Raw genomic sequence first — 12,938 nt, 5'->3', positions numbered from 1 at the left:
AATATACTCTGAAATATTCTCCACTTCCTTGAGGTTTATCCTAATGCTTGAAATAAGTTAGACTACTGGTAAATTAATCCCTTTGTGTATTATGACCACTGTTCACCTAAGCTCTACATAAATCACAAGCCCAAAATTTAGCAACACAAATACATTTTTTGGTGAAGCTCATGTTGAGAGACTAGGCTTTTTCGACCTGTACCCTGGTGGCAGGTTTGTATTTAACAGATGAAGTAAGTGGGCATATCTTGTTTCAAAATCTGTGGCTAAGGTTATGCAGATTGGGCACTAGTTTTTCAGATATCTTTTGGTTCTGTGAAACTCTGTAGATGATGTCCTGGTCACTTTAGGAATTCAGAAGTACAAAGCAATCTGCAGATGGGGCATTTTAATATGTGGCTTACAAACCACGGTTGCTGCATAAAGAAGAAATGTTACATGTTCTTGTGTAATGTATCTCGTTATGCAATTTTTCCATCAATGATACGACAAAAATCTCCGTGTTGCATCAGCTGGAGATGGCGTCCACCTCAGCACCTGCCCTCCATCGGTGCCCAGCGGTGGCTGTGCAGGGAATCCCCCCTAGCACTCGGCCTCCTCGCAGCCGGACGGCCGGGGATCCCTGAGCTGGATGTCGCTGCTGGAGCAGCGCGTCGGATGGCTGCTGATGGACACAGCCGCTGTGAATTTGCCAGTCCCTTGTTGACCAGCTGGAAATGCTGACCTCTAGTGCGTCTTAGGATTGTGACTTCCACAGTTTAATTATGCCTCATGGGGAGGAAGGCATGTGTTCATTAGTTTGAGGCCAGCTGCCTAGTGTCTTCACTGGGTTCTGGTCCTTCTAAAGTTGTAAGAAAAAAAAGACAAAAGGATGCATGTCCCTTTTCACCTTCTCAAGGCAACAGATAAAGAGTGCTGTGTCATATAATGGGAAGAAAACATAATTTAAGAAATCTTTGATTTTACTAATAACAGTCTTTCAAATTAAACTGATGTACTGTCAGAGAAATATACTTTGTGGTATGTCATTTAAAAATAGTAAAGAGTATATATTAACCATCTGTCTTTTGAAGGGATTTTAATTTCCTTTGGTTTTTCCCATCCATGTTTTCCTCCTTTACATGCTGCTGATGGCCCTCTAGCTTTCCCGTGGGGAGGTCTTCAGAGAATTCTGGCCTGCGACTGCTGATCAAATGTTGCTTTTCACATGATGCCATCTCTGTGTAAGGTATTCATCTGGCTGTTACCTGGGTGATCCAGCTCTCATACCACATTTTTCCAAGAGCAGGTGGCAGAGGTCTGGAAGTTTATCGTACCTTAATTACCCCTGTGTAGAACCTGGATAACTCCACATGAATGGAGTTCCATCAGCACGAGAAGGTTAGCTAATGTGCAGGAGGACAATTGGGTCATGTGTTCAGAGAACAGCAGTCGTTCACAAATACTGAAATGGCATCTGTACTGTAACACGAACACCGTGACTAAGCAAAAAGAAAAAAGCAAGCTGAGATGCAGCATTTGTTGGCAGTGAAAGGGTAGCTACCAGTTACTACAAGTGCAGACAAATCTTCACAATAAAACCGCAGGTCACTGAGTAAGAGCTGGAAAAGCGAGATCCAAAAGAGGGGTGTGTTTACAGCTCAAAGTGCAACCAACTGCACGTACAGAGATCACACGTGTGTTGAATTAATTTTTGACTTCTAGGTAGGAAAGCTGAATGTATTGTTCAGTAAGGAACAGCAAATTGACACGAAATTCTTTAACGTGAACTTTAAGGTAATGAGGAATAGTCTTCTGTATCAGGCAGGATTTCCAGAGCCACAGTACTACGGCTGCGGGTGGGGAAATGAGGTTATGCAGCTCCAGGGAAGGGAAGGTTTTGTAAGCATTGCTGTAATTTCTCTTTTCCAGGAATGATTCAAACTGCCAAATTTTCTCGTGTTTATTTTACTACTGTTTTTTGGAGTTGCTGTGGAGAATCTAAGCTCCCTGTTTGTTTGTAGTATACAAGTGGGAAAAGTCAAAAAAAGCAAACTACAACAAAAGGGTTGGGTTTTTGAACCTTGTGACTTCGCTCTGGAATTCTTTGGTGGGCTTTTTTTCATTTGTCTGACTTCTGTTTGGGAACTGTAAATAAATAGCATTGACAAAGCTATTTAGAATATGGGAAAACAGGTTATACATGAGGACTTAATTGTAAGGCTGGTCACTTTCCAGAAGCAAAAGTGTGGTAGGCTAACGTCATTTAGTGCTACTTTTCAGATGTGCCTCTAAGGAAACGATCAATTTTGACTGCTAATACCCTTAGATAAAGCTCTTTAAAGAGTAATCCTAATAATCCAACAAAAAGAAAACCCAGAGAATGAGAGGGATACAAGGATCAGGCAGTCATTTGAATTCAAACGAAAAAAGACGTATAAAGTGTCCTGTGATATGATAAAAATGTATCAGTATTTTAAACATTTATTATATGTATAGCAATCTAAAAAACTGTTACCTTTTTACACGTTACTTATTTTCAGTTTCAAGGAAAATATTCTTCCTATGCTATATAAGCTCTGTCTTGTATAAAGCTTTGAAAAGATGTCGCTACTTCACTACCTCATCCTGCTGATGACTTTAGGTATGGCTTTTACCAATGGATGAATAGTCTAAGGAAATAAAAATGCAAATGTAGCATTTAAAAGTGATACTACCCCAATCTTTAAAACCTAAGGAACACAGTTTGAACCCCCCCGCCCTGTTTTGTCAAAACGAATTGCTGGGCTAAGTCAGCACGTTTCGTAAGCTGAAAAGAAAAGCCCTCCAATGCTGACACCATTTTGTGTGAGCTAAAAAGGAGGTTTGGTGCCCAGCTGTAGCAGCACTCCTCACAGCGGCGCACCCTGCCTACACGAGCAGTAAAATTAATGGCTTTAAAAAGAGTGAACTTTGTAACTCTGCGGTGCCCAGAGATAAAGGCAGTAACTTATGTGGCTGTTGTTTGAAGAAACCTGATACTTGCACTCACCCATTTCATTTTGTGAGTGAGCACATTCTTTTGGGATCACATTCCGTGGCAGCCGTCCACGCCGAGCGCTCACGACTTGCCTCTGCTATCTCACGCACTTGCTGTGCCACAGGTAGGAGTGGGTTTTGTTTGTTTTTTTTAAACTTTCATGACTTTTCCTCCCGAGAAATGTAAAACAGGTGCACGCTGAGGTCTGACTCGGCGTGTTTAGGGGACTTTCATTTTATCTACATGCATTTTTGTAGAGTGGGTGCTTAATTTGTGTGCTACCAGGGGCTACTTTCTTCCCTAATTGTTTGAGACGATGGTTCAGAAACGTTTTAGTTTCCCTTTTGAGGTGAGGAAGACCTCTCAGGAGAGTCTGTTGAAAGTGAAGCACCTCAGGGCAATATCTTTATCTTTTTCTGACTGTAGGGTCAAGTTTCTGAAAACTATTGTTTGGTCTTCAAATAAATGCTCAAGTGCTTGCAGGTGGGGATGGTGGAACACGAAGGCTGCGGGTTTACAGATCCTGCTAAAAGAATAGCTTTGCTGGTTTTAAAGGAGAGGGATTATTTTTTAAGGACAGTTTCAGCAGCACCTCACAAATGGAAAAAGATACTATTTGCATGTAATGCATACTACGGCAAATGCAGAAGCACCAGAACGTTTTGATTACGCTAGAGAGCTTACGAGTCTATATGGCTTACAAACCATACAAGCCAACACAAGCCCTCACAGGCTTGTGTCTGGAGCTCTTCTCCTGAGCTGCAATGCCTGCATCTCCAATTATGTAATATTTTGTATTTTACTTTACATTTTATCAGGTAATGTGAAATGATTGCAATTAAAACTTTTAAGGATATACTGACTGGTGAGGGAATTATGTTTGTGTTTCTGGAGTTCTGAAATATATGTTTCTTTAATACTCAATTGCTGGTTTTGTTAAATCTTCTGATTTTGTGCTAATCAAAGGGAAATAGTTTGTTAATGGAAAATTGGTTATCAGCTCTTTCCTATTATATATTTAAACTGCATTTTCGTAGAATCACAGAATCATAGAATCATAGGCTGGAAAAGACCTCTTGGATCATCAAGTCCAACCATCCACCCAACACCACCATGCCTACTAAACCATATCCCGAAGTGCCACATCTACACATTTTTTGAACACCTCCAGGGATGGTGACTCAACCACCTCCTTGGGCAGCCTGTTCCAACGCCTGACCACTCTTTCAGTGAAGAAATTTTTCCTGATATCTAATCTAAACCTCCCTTGATGCAACTTGAGGCCATTGCCTCTCATCGTAACGCTTGTCATATATGCTCATCTAATAATTCATTTTTTTCCTGGTGGACTTCTTTTAAATTAGAAGTCCTGTAAGTGAGACTACAACATGTGGAAAAAAAACCACCTATGGGTGGGTGTGGCTTATTTTTAAAAAAAGTAGAGGATTAGTATAAATATGTGCCCAGAGTTCATACAGCTTTCCAACAAGATACCGCTTGTCTTGAAATGATCTGTGAAAACGATCTCACAGGATCTTCAACCCTAGCCTTGCTAATACTGATTGGGATATTCTGAATTTTAAAGCTGGCATATCCCAAACATCTTAGTCCTTGGAAATCTGTGCAAATCTCCTGACTGTAGGGTTGTTTGCTTGTTTGTTTTCCTAAAGCTGTCCCGTTAGCCCCACAACCATCTGTCACACTAGTTCAGGGATTGTTCAGTAACCTGCTTTTTTGCCATTTGTCTCTGTGAGTGTATTCGGCATAGTCAAATTTGAGCATTCTTGTATCTGTACTAGCAAAATTTTCTTCGACAGTATGTGGAATTTATCTGTAGAGAGTTTAGGTGAAGCTTTATTTAAATTCTCTCCACATTCTTTAATAATTTAGAGATGCTCTGTGCCTATTCAAATAAGTTATTCGGGTCATTTGCAGCAATATGAAGTCAGTTCACCCAGTGATTAACCTAAGGTCAGTGGCACAAAATCATTAACTTGAAACCAAGGAGCTACATAAATCTGTGTTAGATTTGGCTGGCATTTTTTGACCTTGGCAAATTACTTGTTTATTTTCATTTGAGCAATACTTTGTAAAAAATTAACCATACCCTACTGTTACCTTCTTCATAAAATCTTTGGTGCGACTTAAGGAATTTTTGCTTATGGTCAGTTTAATTTTTTCTTATCTTGGATTTTGAATGCATTCTTTATTTAGTATTAAATAAATATGATTTTATACTCTGTATTTTGCTGGTATATTTTTCTTGGCACATTCCTCAAGTATCCTGCTTCAAAAGTCTGCAACATCTGATGCTAAAGCTGGTTTAGAAAAAGGATTTATTGACACTGAAAAGGTCAGCTATGGAAAATTTTAAGTCTCTGGAGGAAAATATCACATTTAATTGAAGTGTAATTGTATCTTTCTACACAGTAGCTGTGTTTTGTTTTGTTCTTTTTTCCTTCAAAATGCTGAGCCCTGTATTAAGACTTTACAGTCTGTACTAAAGCAAGTTACGCATTCCCGACCAGGACGTACACACAATGAAGAGTGAAAGAACTGGCTTCATCACCATTTAAATAATTTGTGATGGTTGCCTGGCTGGTTGGTCTTAACTTTATTTTGCCCATACTACTGTAGGGCACAGTAGTCCTAGTTACGTACCAGGTCCCTGCTGAAAAGTTTGTAATATAAGTAACTCTTAATAAGATTGTTGTTTATAAAAAACAACTCAGTGGGCTTATTGACTAATGTTGTATTTCAGATCATACAGTGATCAATATGTTCACAATACTGCTGTCATGATTCAAGAATTCAATAATTTATGATACTGCTGCATTTTGATCTTTTTCAGTATGGTATGCTGCGACATTCACAACTGAATATTTTTTGTTGTTTAGTATCACACATGGCTAATGAATCGAGGCCCTGCCCATGTGATATTGGAGACAGGTTTGACTATGGAGGCCGTGGGCACGAAGTCCAAGTCGAGCACATCAAGGCATACATTTGCAAACCGCCTGCCGGCACAGACAAAGCTGTGATTGTGATTCATGATATATTTGGATGGCAGCTCCCAAACACCAGATACATGGCTGATATGCTTGCAGCTAATGGATACATGTAAGAAATACTTCTGTGCTCAAAGTGTCTTCTTAATAAGAAAGTTGAATAGTTGAACCAACTATTTCCCTTTTTTTCCGTAAACCATACAAACGGAAATAACTTCATAGGCTTCCCTTACATGTTTCTCCAAAGAGTCTCCTGTTTGTTAACACAGTGTAAAAGAAGGCTAACATAGTTGAGTAGTACTACTGTAAGCTGTCCTACCGAGGTAGTAGGCAAGCACAGAATAAGAGAGGGGAAACAGAGAAAAATCTTACTGTGCACCTTTCATCCTTGATGAGCCTGAAGCAACCTGCTTCCTCCCTCCTGACGTAGCATCTGTGCAACTTTGCTGTCACAGTAAAAATTCCAGAGAAGCTGAGATTCACTCCATGAAGGTGATGTGTACCAGCTTGTGCTGAAGAAAGAAAGAAGTTCTGAAATGCATGAAATGCATATTGGGTGTCCTCTTTCCTGTATTACTGGGTTAGCATTCCTTCTCGCCCAAATGTACAGACCATGTAAACTGTAGGGTGTTTTTTTAAATTCGGTAGGAAATCGCTAAGGATTTTAAATTGCGGTTAACAATTTGTCAAATTAATTAATGGATTTCAACAGGGCAAAATGTATCTGGAAGTTATGCTAAGTCTCCTTATAACACATAGAAAAATAATGAGGATTACATGTATAGTGCTTTGGTGTAGGTTAATTTCTATGCGTATTCAACAAAATGAATTTGTTGTATAGTACATACGGACTTCCCTTTAATCCTTTCTCAGTATTATTTCATGGGCATAAAATGTTTTAATTTTTCTTGCAGAGCCATCTGCCCAGATTTTTTTGTGGGACAAGAAGCTTGGAAACTTTCTAATGACTGGGCGTCTTTCGACGACTGGCTGAAAACCCGAAATGCTGGCAAAATAGACAAGTACAAATTTATTCTTTGTCCAGCCAGTGGACATCTTTCTTTCACAGAAATTTTGGCCTCAGTAAAGATGCAGGATTAGAGCATAAATCATTAATGGGTGAAATACAGCTGGACGTTCACAAACAGAAATTTCATGCAGCTCGTGGGTCAAGCTCATGGTTATGTGAGGGGTGCTTATTGGAGAAAAGTTGAACTTTGAACAGGAATAAAAGCGCCTGCTGTTTTCCTGTGCAGAGAATAGAAATGAGATAAGTGACTCAAAAGAAAAGAACTAGCAAAGGCTAGAAAATGCAGCTCGCTCCTTCCACTTCAGTTTGATTCTGTTCCTGCAGGCAGGCACAACTTCCATGAATTTCAGATAGGGTGCAAACGTAGTCACCAAATGCTATTTCACTAGGGTATGTTGGTCCTGCTGCCCATCAGGTCCCAGCTAGTTCAAAGCATGCTACTTTCCTATTCTTCCAACACAGCTTGATTGCATAACGTTACTGCTGATTTTGAAGCAACAATTTCAAATTTATTTCCACATTTTCATAAAATGTCTGTCTCTTCGATGAGAGGTAATTTACCTATAGTCACATTTGTGATAATGGGATGCTCTTGACTGGCTGTGTGTCTCTCAAACTTTTATTTGTGTTAGCCTGTAAGACAACTATTTCCATTTGTGGAATCAATTGGACTGCAGTTTCTAAAATCATCATAGGTTTTAGTAACAGTGATCTAGGAAGACTGATTTTCTCCTTTGCCTTTTCCCCTGGAGCTTCTTTTGTATTTTAGAAACGAACAATAGTAAACTAGTGTTGTGGTTTGACCACAGCCAGCAGCCAAGAACCTACACCACCGCTGACTTACTCCAACCAAGCGGGACAGGGGAGAGAGTAGGAGGAGCAAAAGCAAGAAAACTCATGGGTTGAGATAAAGACAGTTTGACAAGTGAAGGGAAGAGAAAAAACAGGAGCTATGCAAAGACAGTCACTCACCACCTCCCACAAGCAGACCAAAGCCCAGCCAGTCTCTGAGCAGCAGCCACCTTGGAAGCCATGGGAATAGAGCTAGAGCCTTAATTCATTTTCATTTACATATCTCAGAGAAGTTGATGTCATCCTCAAGTATCTAAGTGGACAATGTGGAGCAAAGAAGACTGGTGTCATTGGGTTTTGCTGGGGAGGAGCAGCAGTACAACATCTGATGCTGAAAAATCCTCATTTAAAGACAGGGGTATCCCTCTACGGTAAGTCTCAAATACCTGTTATGTTCTGAGCAGGGATGACTGGTGCAGGAACTTATTCTGTAGAAGTATTACTGTAACAACATTCAGCGTGACTTCTTATGGAAGAAGGTGACTTTATTATATGAAATCTTTAAGCATTTGATTTCGCACACTCAGTTTTTGCACATAATCATAACCAGCAAGATCTATGTATTCAAGTGGCATGGCCAGAATCACTTCTGTGCAACATAGCATAAAAGGGACACCGCACTGTGGCTCAGGTTCCTCTTGGCTGGCAATGACAGAATGGTTTCTGTGCGCATCTTTGCTATCATTTAAGAGCCAGCTGTTACTATGAGGTGGATCTGTGCCACAGTATCTTGCTTACCTCGGTCTGCATAAGCCGTAGGACAGGTTGCTGCCCACTGTCTGGTTTTCATAGTTTGGAAAACCTGCTTGACACACGTATCTGTACTCTATTGCCCTGTTGAGCACACAGGGAAAGACACGGTGATAGTGATACACTGCGACCTTTTGGCTGGCCTGCTGTTAGAGCGCAGGGTCTTTTGCCAATGAGTCATCTGGGCTGGGGGCTGCACAGGCTGCAGACCTCCAGGTCATGACTTGAACAACTTATTCCTCAATGTTACTCCTGACAGTGGCCCCTTGTTACTAATATGAACCATTTTTGAACTTTGTGTTTTAACTCTTGCACTCACACTTCCATTCTTAATGCATTTATGGCACCTTTAATATTTTTGTTATAAACCTCTGTACTTCTGTATAACCCAGAGCAACTTGTAGTCATCTGAGGTGAAAGAAAGTTGAAGGTACTTTTCCAGAAAGTTTATGGGGACTATTATTCTGCACTGATTTGCTCATCAGCTGAGTCAATTCAACAATGCTACTTGATAATTTTTCACTTTTCTGTTGTAATAATTTCAGTAATGACAAGAGTGGCCAGGGTGGTATTTAGTTAGTTTTACTGTTACTTGAATTCAAATATATTCAAAATTACAATATAAATTTGTTATGAATTTATATCAGTATAAATATGTATACACTGAAATCCTAACCATGTGTCTCGAATAATGAATATTTACAATTATCTTAAAAATGGCCATGCCAGGCTAGAGGCAAGCAGCTCTGAAGTGTCTGTCTTTCACAGGACCCTGTCTCTAACAGTGGTCAGAAGCAGATGCACATAGAAAACCACAAGAATGGGGCAAATGTAACAATCCTTCTCTGACTTTTCCAGACAGAGCTGGCCTTTTTATCTTTAATGGCATCCCAAATCACAGGAAGTTCTCACAACAGAAGGGACTTTTAAGCAAAGCGTGTTTAATTCCATTACAAGCTGATCAGCTCTAACTGATCAGAATGCCTTTTATTTTGGCTGAACAGCTTTGGTAGTGATTTAACCCCTTTAAGAAGCATGACTCATTGTATATGGCTCTCCTTCTTCCCTAGGAGTGATCAGGTTCTTTGAGGAGAGATCCAGTTTGCTTCATCCCACCTTCTTCATTTTTGCTGAAAAGGATGACCACATCCCATTGGAGCAGGTGAGTTTCGCATCAGAGATATTTGTCTTTTTAATGCTTTTCATGCTTGCTTTGTAATTTGGTATTTAATTAAGAGAAAGCAGAAAACTAATTTGCACTTTTCTTCCTCTTTCACTAACTCTTACCGTAGTTCTACACAAATTTATGTTGTTTATCCCCAAATCAAAAAGTTTTACAGTGACACTAAAAAAATGTTTTCTGTTTCTGTTGCAAAATGTGGGTGATTTATGTATGAGAGTTCCTAGGAGGAAAAGGACAAGAATGCGAAGGAAGAGTTCTGTGAAGTTCAAGATAGGAGACCCTCTTTAATCATAGTGATGGTGCATAATGTCAGATAAAGTCCCCACCTGTACCACAGGAATCACTAAATTGCAAGAGAATTAAAAAATTCTGTGACTATCTTTTTCCTCCTCCCACTCTCCTGGAGAGCTTCTCCTTTCTGGTACTCTGCCAACAGCCTTCCTGGGGAGCACAGGTGGAGAACAACTGGAGAAAGCTGATGGTCTACTAAGCGGATCAAAGAGGAAGACGTGCTTCCTTTGAGTGATGTTGGATTTAGTTTTCCTGCCAAAAGTGTCAGTAGCTTTGAAATGCTGATTTTGTATCTGCGTCTCTCTTTCCTCAGTTTCAAATTAATTAAAAATCTTGTGTCCCCCCTCTTTATTGTGAGGTCTGTCAGCAGTAACTTGTACAGTGATCACTACATGCTATCCTTCTCATGACACTGAGCAACAAATATTTTTAGTGTTGCAGGTATTATTACAGTAACCCGTATACTTTTTTTACAGTTTTATACAGTCACAAGCTGTTATTTTACTTGAGAAAAAAGCCTAGTTAAATAAATTGTAGTAACAGAAATGCATGTGAGTATAGAATTAGTAGGATAGAAAATGATGGCAAGAACACACTGCGTCTGTCTCCCAGGAAAGTAAAAAACCAGGACAATTTGAGGATTGTAAATACATAACATATTAAGTCTGTACTCAGCCAACATGGAACATTCTGTGTTACAGGTCACCCAGCTGAAGCAGAAGCTTGAACAAAACTGTAAAGTTGATTATGAAGTTAAAATTTACCCTGGACAGACGCATGGGTTTGTACATCGCAAAAGAGAAGATATCAATCCTCAAGATAAGCCTTATATTGAGGAAGGAAGAAAGGATATGATCAACTGGCTGAATAAATATCTTTAGCATAAATAAATGCCCATAAAATAAATCAATTGTTGTAGGAAATCGGAAAATAATACAGACTACATTGATTAAAATGTTCTTAAACACATCAAAATACTTTGTAAAAGTCTTTTGCAATGATACTGCTCATTTGCAGGTATTTTCTAAGTAGGTGCTTAGAAATGGCTTTTCAAGTGCTGAAACCTATAAATGTTAAAAAGATTTTTAAATTTGAACTTGTGTGTCTTAAAATTATTAGAATCTCATGTGGGATGTTTTCTACAATCTGCAAGTTTCACTTTTTAATATTAATGTAAATATGATAAAAAATCATTGAAACTCTGCCCATGGTTGAGAAATGCTCTCCTAAAAGCCGTGTTTAGAGTTGTTGAGCTGTGAGATTTTCAGCTTTGAAGTAAACATAGTTCTGGTTTGCAAGGCTGGAACATTTTCTTAGAAATGGAATATCCTATTCAACATTCATAAAAACAGAGCTAGCAAGAGGGAAGAGGAAGGACAGTGGCAAGAAATGTGCGCAAAATGAAAGGGGGCTGCAAAAAGTTGGGAACCATGGCTGAAGTGAGGAGACTAGAGGAACATGCAGGACCAGAGAAGAAGGACGTGAACAGGTGGGAAGAAGGTAGGACACAAAGAGAGTGTGAAGTGCAGGAAAACTCAGAAGAGAAATAAAGAACAAAGTAGGAACAGGAGAATACCGTCAGACATATACAGAGCATAGGAGGAAAATACGGGTGAAGACTCCCAGTCCCTCTGCTTCCATTTCCAGACTGGTCTAGTAGGGGGAGATCTCAGGAGGGCAGGAGTTTCTTGTTGGTTGTCACTTCATTATTTCCTTTAGCATCTTATTATCTACTCCATGTCTATCAACTGACTTCTGGATAATCTGTTTTCATTTCTTACCGGCATTGCTGGTAGCCTAAAAGTGCTGCCAGTGCTTTCCTTTCCTCCATGGCAAGGCTGGCCTCGGTGTCTGTCCTCCTCCCTTCCCCAGCAACATCGCATGTCTGCCCGTGCAGTCAGAGATACCACGGCTTATGGCCCACAGAGCTGCTTAAACACCCCGAGGTGAATTTCAAACCTGTCCACGTCTAGTTATTTTGTTTTGATTTTTCTTCCCCCTCCATACACATGTACTCCCGTTCCCACTATAAAAGTAATTTTATTCAGAATATGGTTGAAATTAACTCTTGTGAAGACTGAATCCAGCAGCTCTCTACACTTCAGTCTTTACTGGACTTTCTGGTATTAGTTCTCCTTCCTGCTAATAGCCAGCACTTTTCTTTTGCCTTTCACTCATTTTTGATGCATTTGTAAATACTTCTATTACTAGTTCTGTGTTGCTTGATATCAGTAAGCTACGCTGCTGCCTTAGCCTCTCTGTGGGGTGTGTTGTTCCTTTACTCTTGTCCTCAGACACATGCCTATGTTTCCCCCTTTGTAAGCCTCCTTTTTGATTCTGAAACACTCATAGGCATCTGGATGCAGCTGCAGTGGCCTCTTACTACGCCGTCTCCCCTTCCTCCACATCAGGATCATGTGACATTTAGTAATGTCTCTTTCACTAAGCACTGGTGTTCCTCACTCCTTTCTCCCTCACATTATCTTCGTCAGAAGCCCCAGAACCAGCTGAGTTTCTGATGTTGCTCCTTTGTGTTTTTCCAATAATGTGCATCGCATCATTTCACAGTCAGCTCTATGCAAATCCTCTGTCATCTCTCATGGTCTCAGGCAGCTGCCCGACCCCCTGCCCCTCATTCAGAGTTGAATCTAAACCAGCCTGGATGGCAACGTTACCTCCTCACCTCCACAGATCCTTCTAGTATTGTCAGGTGTCTCTCTACTGTGATTTTATTAGATGTCAGGATTGGTAAGTCACAGCCCACCCCTAGTGACTAGGGGAACATCACTGTATTTCTGGTCCTTTGGTCCATCTCGGTGTAATCAT

The 12,938-nt window shown here is 40.1% G+C and overlaps 1 protein-coding gene across 2 annotated transcripts; it reads left to right on the top strand.

The window, feature by feature from the left end:
* The first annotated feature begins 2,907 nt into the window (after window positions 1–2,907).
* On the top strand, window positions 2,908–11,208 carry LOC104335521 (carboxymethylenebutenolidase homolog). 2 transcript variants are annotated; one of them, XM_075417085.1, is made up of 6 exons: window positions 2,908–3,122; window positions 5,850–6,118; window positions 6,921–7,028; window positions 8,117–8,259; window positions 9,709–9,800; window positions 10,814–11,208. In XM_075417085.1, exons 2-6 carry the CDS (start codon window positions 5,856–5,858, stop codon window positions 10,991–10,993), a joined length of 786 nt encoding a protein of 261 aa, XP_075273200.1. In that variant the 5' UTR covers window positions 2,908–3,122; window positions 5,850–5,855; the 3' UTR covers window positions 10,994–11,208. The 2 variants fall into 2 exon arrangements, with proteins under 2 accessions (XP_075273200.1, XP_009939560.2); XM_009941258.2 differs by having other exon boundaries at window positions 2,914–3,122; window positions 5,896–6,118.
* The last annotated feature ends 1,730 nt before the right edge of the window (window positions 11,209–12,938 follow it).

Source organism: Opisthocomus hoazin, chromosome 3, assembly GCF_030867145.1.
Source record: "Opisthocomus hoazin isolate bOpiHoa1 chromosome 3, bOpiHoa1.hap1, whole genome shotgun sequence".
Taxonomy (NCBI): domain Eukaryota; kingdom Metazoa; phylum Chordata; class Aves; order Opisthocomiformes; family Opisthocomidae; genus Opisthocomus; species Opisthocomus hoazin.
Note: the sequence above shows the minus strand (reverse complement) of the source record. Positions and strands in the feature narration are given on the sequence as shown.

What these genes read in the sequence shown, in the direction of transcription:
- LOC104335521 (XM_075417085.1), top strand. Translation starts at nt 5,856, where the DNA reads ATGCTGCGACATTCACAACTGAATATTTTTTGTTGTTTAGTATCACAC. An exon ending in CTTGCAGCTAATGGATACAT is followed by an intron (nt 6,119 to 6,920) that starts GTAAGAAATACT and finishes TTTTTCTTGCAG; the next exon opens with AGCCATCTGCCCAGATTTTT. An exon ending in ACCACATCCCATTGGAGCAG is followed by an intron (nt 9,801 to 10,813) that starts GTGAGTTTCGCA and finishes TCTGTGTTACAG; the next exon opens with GTCACCCAGCTGAAGCAGAA.